At 47.5% G+C, this 7,314-nt stretch overlaps 2 protein-coding genes across 2 annotated transcripts; one reads left to right on the top strand and one right to left on the bottom strand.

Annotated features, from left to right (window-relative positions):
* Nucleotides 1-1,980: 1,980 nt before the first annotated feature.
* LOC135470860 (zinc finger protein 343-like) lies at nucleotides 1,981-3,869 on the top strand. Its single transcript, XM_064749906.1, has 2 exons — nucleotides 1,981-2,430; nucleotides 3,858-3,869. The coding sequence occupies exons 1-2, from the start codon at nucleotides 1,981-1,983 to the stop codon at nucleotides 3,867-3,869; spliced, it is 462 nt and encodes a 153-aa protein (XP_064605976.1).
* Nucleotides 3,870-4,148: 279 nt separating this feature from the next.
* On the bottom strand, nucleotides 4,149-5,342 carry LOC135470859 (uncharacterized). Its single transcript, XM_064749905.1, has one exon. The coding sequence runs from the start codon at nucleotides 5,340-5,342 to the stop codon at nucleotides 4,149-4,151; it is 1,194 nt and encodes a 397-aa protein (XP_064605975.1).
* Nucleotides 5,343-7,314: the final 1,972 nt, after the last annotated feature.

Raw genomic sequence — 7,314 nt, 5'->3', positions numbered from 1 at the left:
CCATGCGGCCCAAACATTTCTCGACGGTGGACATTGATATTAGGGACGACACGGGTCAATCCGTCGCATTTGAACGCGGTAAAGTGGTGCTGGGACTTCACTTTCGGCAGCTTTACCATTGCAATAATGGCATCACAGCAGGCTTACATCGACTATTGCACCAAACAAGCCGGCGTACGTGGGTTACCTGTGTTTCGGGGTGTGGCTGTCCAGCGCGGTCACGGTTTGCTGGGCGGTCTCAGCAAACTGCTACCACAACCCTTGTTAACGTCGCCGGCTGTGAAAGCACTGGGCAAAACGGCGTTACGAACCGGACTGCAAGTCGTGGGGGTGTGATGAGCGGGGGCGTGCCGCCGCGCCAGGCTTTGAAACGACGCGCTGTGGCGGCCGGAAAACAGCTGCTGGTCAAAGCTAGTCGCTACGCCCGGAAGAGGTTGCTAAAACGGAAGGTTCGACGCACTGCTCCCACTCGTCACCAACACGTGGGACCTAAAAGACGTACCGTCAGGCCCAGAAGAAGACACACCAAAACTCGAGCCGCACCGGATATTTTCAGCTAAAACACACACACCATGGCTCTCCCCACCCCGAGTGTTGTTCGTCCGTCAGCAGTGAGTTTGATTTGTGGACCTTACCCCCGACCGACACCAGCGTTCGAGAAGGCCGCTGGGATGCTTACAGCCCCATCGCCAGTCTGAGAGATGCGGGTCCCGTGGAATTTCTCATCACTAACGCTGACGCAGACACTTACTTGGACTTGGCCAACACCATGTTGTACGTGAAGGCGAAAATCCTGAACGGAGATGGTACGGATGTGGCGGCTGACAAGAAGGTGGCTCCGACTAACCTGTGGATACAATCCCAGTTTCCGGCAGGTCGACGTCTCCCTGAACGATAAACTCATAACCCCGTCCACCAACATGTACCCGTACCGCGCTTACTTGGGGACGTTGTTGTCTTACGGTAAAGAGACCAAGAAGAGCCAGCTGTCCGCTGCCTTGTGGTACGCCGACACCCCAGGGAGGTTTGACACGACGGATGACACCAACGCAGGGTTTGACGATGGGATGGGCTGCGCGGCTGAAAGTCGGTCGGTTGACATGCTGGGTCGCCTGCATTGTGACATGTTCCTGCAACGCCGGCACCTGCTCAACAACGTCACAGTCCGCATCCGTCTCACCCCGGCTAAGGATTCGTTTGCTCTGATGTCCGGTGAGGCAGCTCCCGACTACAAGACCCGCTTGGAGGAGGTATTGATGTTCGTACGTAAAGTCAAAATCACCAACGGTGTGCAACTGGGGCATTTGAAAGCTTTGGCCAAAGCCCCGGCGAAGTACCCGCTCCGCCGCGTGCTGACCAAGTATTTCTCCGTCCACAGAGGTCAGTAGTTGAGAATGTGGCTTTGGTGTCGTTTTGAGGAGGCGGTTTTTGTGGTTTTGAGGAGGTGTTTTTTTGTGGTGATGTGGTGGTGACGTCACACCAGCCGCCAGCCCGAAGGGCTGGGGGCAGGTGTGACGTCACCCCCTTCCACGCTTGGCTGGGGCAGTTGGGTGGGTTTTTTCTACGCCGCGGGGCGTATGTGTATAGACTAGTGTAATATAGTGTATAGTATAACCGTATAACAGTATAGGGCAAAAAAGAGAGAAAAAAAGAGCCAAAACGTCGGCTTGTAAAGTTGAGTGGGACAGCTCGAAAAGAGCTCCCGGGCGCCAAAACGGACCAATGGGTGAGCCGGATTTGCCCCAAAACTGCCCAATGGGGGGCCCGCAAAACGGGCCTATCCGTGGGGCGACGGGGGGAAAATGAACCAATCGGTTTATATAAGGGGACTATTTTCGCTTATTTTGCGCGGATGAGGATGGGCGTGGTGCGGTCATGTATCACTACGCGTGTCTCGGGTACAAAAAGACAGGTGCAGCAGTAGCAGACCACTTCACCTGAAGACACCGTGCGAGCGAACGAGCGAGCAAACAAGCGACGATGGATCGAGAAGATTTCGAGGGTGATACAGACAAGGAGAAGACGTTGGAGGAGAAGGCGTTGGAGGGGAAGAAGACGGAGAAGCTATTTACCTGCGAGGTGTGCGAACGAGGATTTACCCGACGCGATAGCTGGCGACGGCATCACCAAACACAGCACGGTGATAAGGAAAAGAAGACGACGGGGAAGTATTTTTGCCGGGTGTGTGCCCAGCACTTTACCCGGCGGGATAACTGGCTCCGGCACCAGCGGACGCATCACCAGCCCCAGACAAACAAAAGATTCACCTGCTCGACCTGTGAGCGGGTGTTTTTTCGCCGAGAAAATTTGATCCGACATCAACAGCGACATGGTAACAAAAAAGAACGTGTGTGGCATTGTAAAGACTGTGGGAAGTCTTTCTACCGGTTGTGGGATTGGCGGACCCATCAACGTGGGAAACACGGCTCGGTAAGTTCTTTTTTTTTATTATTTTATTTTATTTTCGGCCTCCCCACACAGCAGGTTGAGTGACCTACTAACCCAACGAGTCGAATGTATTACGCTGTATGTTATGACGTCGTCATATGTAAACAAACATGTACAAACATGTACGGTGACCGAGTCATTGTGTCCCGCTCGGGAAGAGTGACCTACTAACCCACGAACCTCCCTCACAGCCCTCCCCCTTTCTCCCTCTCTCCCCGCCTTGGCCGATGACAATGCATTATAATGTATTATGATGTATGTTATGACGTCGTCATATGTAAACAAACATGTACGGCGACCGAGTCATTGTGTCCTGCTCGGGCTGAGTGACCTACTAACGGGTCGGTTATATACCTTTTGATTCTCATCAAGAATGTTATTTATTTTCTGAGCCGTTTATTCGCGTACCTCTAGGCCGGAATATTCGACCTTATAGACGGGTTGATTATATGAAAGAACCCACAAAGAACTAACAAAACCAGTAGAGTATAATAATCCTGGTTTGTTGTCCGTGTAGACAAGGCGAGTGTATACATCAGACTGATACGGAGTTTGCTTGACTTCAGTTTTGGATCCACTGTCTATACATCAAAACCTGAGTCTTAGAAAAGATAGCGCTGTAGAGTGACGTACCACCGAGGTGATCGACCTTTTATAAGACAACCCCGGCTTGTAAAGTTGGAGGGAAACGCAGGGCGCGGGCCTAAGTGAGAGCACTAAAAGTGATGTATCATTGGCGGGCGTGTTTTCATATATCCTTCTCGGTTACATTTTCCCGCGCGTTTCATACAGAATCCTTCGCCTGGCAGAGCTGTGCGCGTGACGCTACATTGTTGTCAGCCGGGGTTGTGTTCACCTCGCCTGCTATGTATATATGTAATATATGTATATATGTCTAATACTGACAACCCTACCCTGCACCGGCTGCACCGACTGACCTGCCTGCCTACCTCCCAACCAGCCTGCATTGGAAATACATAAGTAACAGCAATACATTATACACACACAAGAAATTTTGGTGGGTTTTTTCCACGCCGCGGGATGTATGTGTATATACTAGCGTGATATAGCGTGTAGTAGACTGGAGTACAGTATAACAGTATAGCAGTATATGGAATATAGATATAGATAGATAAATAGAGAAAACAGTGGTTTGTTTGTTTCAGGCTGGGTATAAATTAGGCAGAGTTTTAAGTAACACCAATACATTACGTATATACACAAGACAAGGGGATGTAGATATAGATAGATAAATAGAGAAAACAGTGGTTTGTTTGTTTCAGGCTGGGTATAAATTAGGCAGAGTTTTAAATAACACTAATACATTACGTATATACACAAGACAAGGGAAAAAAAAATGGGGAGACTGTGTCTGGTGTGGGGCTTCTTTTTTCTTTTCTCTTTTTTAGTGCTTAGATTGAGAAAGTACTCTTTGGGGAAGAGTTGGGTGGCCCTGAAAAGGGCTGTTGGACAGTGCTGCTGTTTTCTTTCTTTTTTTTTTCTTTTTTTTTTTTTTTTTAAACAGCCATTTTTTTCTTTTTTAAACAGCCATTTTTTTTTTACAGCCAGCTGTTTCTTTTTTTTTTTTCTTTTTTCTTTTTTAAAACAACAAATACAACAGGTTCACAACATGAAAAACGATTAAAACAAGATTGACAAACAATTAAAAAAAGAGACGAATAATACGTAATATATACAAATTACAAAATGGGCACCGCTGGGGTGCGAGACGACGATGCGAGGCAGATCGCTGCATGCCCACAGGGTAAGAGACACGCATCGGACACTCTTACATAACAAATCCGACACTCACGTGTCGGAAAACCGTCGGATGTGTGGCTCCTCTTCCTCCCCTGTGGGGACGCAGCAAGTGCCTCACCTGCACCGCTCTCAGGTGATGGTGGGTTGGTTGGTGGTGGGTCGGCTGTTGTTGATGACGCTGGTGCTGGTGCTGGTGCGGGTGGTGCGGCTGGTGGTGGTGGTGGTGGGATCGACCCCGGAGCTGGCGTCAGTGGTATTGCTCCCACCGCCGCGGGGATTAAAAACCACTGCAGGGGAGGGTCGGCTCGCAATCGAGCCTCAGTGTGGCGAACTAAGGCTCGCCTATCCTCTAGGCTGATATAATTTTGGGAATTGACAGGCCTCACCTCCCCCGCTTGCTCGACTGGTATCTGTGGCTGTGGAGCTGTCGCTGTTGGTTCTTCAACCCCACGGCGGGTGTCACCAACCCGAGGCTGGGGTGGGACGTGAGCTCGGGGCCGACCCCGACGAGCGGATAGCCAGCCAGGTGGTGGTGGAGGTGGTGTTACTTCCATCAACCGCTCACTCTCGCCGTGGTCTGGATTTGAACTCCCACGTAGTCGTTCTTCGTCCTCCCCTTCGGTTATATCGTCCAGGTCAAGCCCCCGGGGTAGCCCCCGCCCGACGCCTCGCCCCCGGGAACTCCTCGGTCTGAAGAACCGATTAATATTCGGTTGGGTTAAACGCCCCTCCCGGGCGAGGGTTATTAATTCGGCTAATCTACCTCGCCCACGCCCGCCCTGGGTGTTTGGTGATGGTGGTTCGGTGGTGGTGGTGCTGGGGGATGTCGCCATAACTCCCTCCCTCACTCGACCGCACCCGGCGCAGGTGCAGGGCTCAGCTCGTCTTCCCCGGTTGGGGTTCAATTCCAGCTGGGGCTGTTGCTCGGGTCGTTCTGGATTTTCCAGCTGGTGGTGTTGTTGTTCGGTTGTTGGTTCGACATTTTGGGTAGTAGGTTGTTGTTGCTGTCCTGGTGACTCTGGTGACTCGGGTATGACGATTGTTGGGTCGGACGGGGGAGACCAAACCCAAACTCCTTCGTCGTCATTATCCCCATGGTGATTCCTCACTCTCTGAGGTTGTGGCCCACTCATCGTCGAGATCTCCCAAAAAAAGAGCCATAATAATAAACTGTCGATACAAGCTGTCGATAATTTGTGCTCAGTCTGACCAACTCAAACCCGCGGTTATGCTATATATACTTCTAACCCTGGCCTGGGCGAAAGCACGACAAAAGGAATTATCAGCCCACTGATTGGATGATGAGTGCGAGCGGGCTTTTATGTTTTCTCCCGCCCGTTTCATACAGAATCATCAGCCCGGCAGAGCTGTGCGCGTGACGCTACATTGTTGTCAGCCGGGGTTGTGTTCAACTCGCCTGCTATGTATATATCTTATATATATGCAATATGTCTAATACTGCATCGGCTGGTGGTTGTGATTTCTACGTGTATAAGTGTCAATTAAATAAGTGGTCATTGTAGGCTTAGATGTCTTCTTTTCTCCCCTGAACCCGCTTTACTTCTTGAAAGTTAATTTAAGACAGTAAGAGCTATCTCATGTTACATGTTTGTAACAGTATATGAAAAAGTATAAAAAAAACTTCTTTACTGGATCATATGCAATAAGACATGCTGCATTTCAAGAGTGTCATGCATGTAACGATGTTCACTATAGGTGCTCGATGACCTTTGCCAGAAGAATGGATGGGGAAGTCCTGTATACCAGCTTCATTCTCCCATGGGAAGGGATGGAAGTGGTGCCCAACAGCTCCTTTTGTACAAGGTACTACTATAGGTTTCAACAAAATGTTGATAAGAAACTTGTTTGAAGAGATAAGAATCAAGTTCTTTTGCTGGAATGTAACTTTTTTTATTATTTATTTATACAATTAATCATGTCCATGTGTACCAGAAAGAATAAGAAGTAAATTATCTTATAAAAATAATTGATTTGAAGTAAATCGAAAAAAGAATGTCGTGGTTGTGATTTATACATGTATAAGTGTCATTTAGAAGTTGATGTTAGGCATTTACATTGTTAATCTATGGTAAAGTACATTTGTCTTTCAGATCACCATACCAGCTCTCGGTACTCAGTTTCCAAATCGTAACCCATTTACCCCAAATAAACTGTGTTCTACTGTTGAGGGGGCAAAGGTACACTTTGATGCAGTTAGGTGTGCCTCTTGAAGGTAAAGTTAGTGTCCGGAGAAAAAAGGAAAGACAAACAAATGCTTCACCGCCCAAGCTCTACCCTTTTTCACTTATGATACATCATTGAATAAGTGGCCATTGTATGCTTTGATGTCTTCTTTCTTTCCTGAACCAGCTTTGCTTCTTGATTTAAGAAAGTAAGAGCTATCTCATTTTACATGTTTGTAACAGTATATGAAAAGTATAAAAAAACTTCTTTACTGGATAATATGTAATAAGACATGCTGCATTTCATTGCTGAAAATTACTATTCATAGCTGAGCTGTTTGCCGTTATGTAAGCACTTGTGACATGCATCAGGTATTCTGTGTCTTAGCAACTCGTTTGAAGAATGAATGGTTAAATACTCACATACATACATGCATGCGGTTACCCAAGTATATTTTGAATGAATATTAGCCAGGAAAGTAACTATTTGCATAACTAGAATTGTCAGAGTTTATTGTTTTTTGCTGCAGCCCTAGAGTACATTAGCCCACCATGTCCTTACACCCAGCCGAGCTATGCCAACCACCCCGACCCACCTGTGGAACGCTCATGTGAAAAGCCATGGATGACCTACTGGTAGTTGTCGTTTTCTCTTCGATGGTCATTTGACAATCTCTACTAATAGAGCCAGACATTTTGACACCTGCTTTGACCGGTCTTTTCAAAGTCAAATTAGCTGTTCAGTGCACCCATTTATCATTTATTTTCAATATCATGTATTTATCATTTACACGTATGGGCTCTGTTAGGTTCCCCATAGCAAGTACTACAAGTTTATGTTTCGGTATATCCTTTCGTATTTCAGATTTTTGATAGAAAAGAATAAAACATTGAAAAAAGAATTTTTTAATATAACCTGGTA

Source organism: Liolophura sinensis, chromosome 7 (assembly GCF_032854445.1).
Source record: "Liolophura sinensis isolate JHLJ2023 chromosome 7, CUHK_Ljap_v2, whole genome shotgun sequence".
NCBI lineage: Eukaryota > Metazoa > Mollusca > Polyplacophora > Chitonida > Chitonidae > Liolophura > Liolophura sinensis.
The sequence above is the reverse complement of the archived record's forward strand: the minus strand, read 5'-3'. Positions and strand labels throughout refer to the sequence as shown.

Excerpts from the sequence above, each read along its gene's own strand:
- LOC135470860 (XM_064749906.1), top strand. The coding sequence starts at position 1,981 with ATGGATCGAGAAGATTTCGAGGGTGATACAGACAAGGAGAAGACGTTG.
- LOC135470859 (XM_064749905.1), bottom strand. The coding sequence starts at position 5,342 with ATGAGTGGGCCACAACCTCAGAGAGTGAGGAATCACCATGGGGATAAT.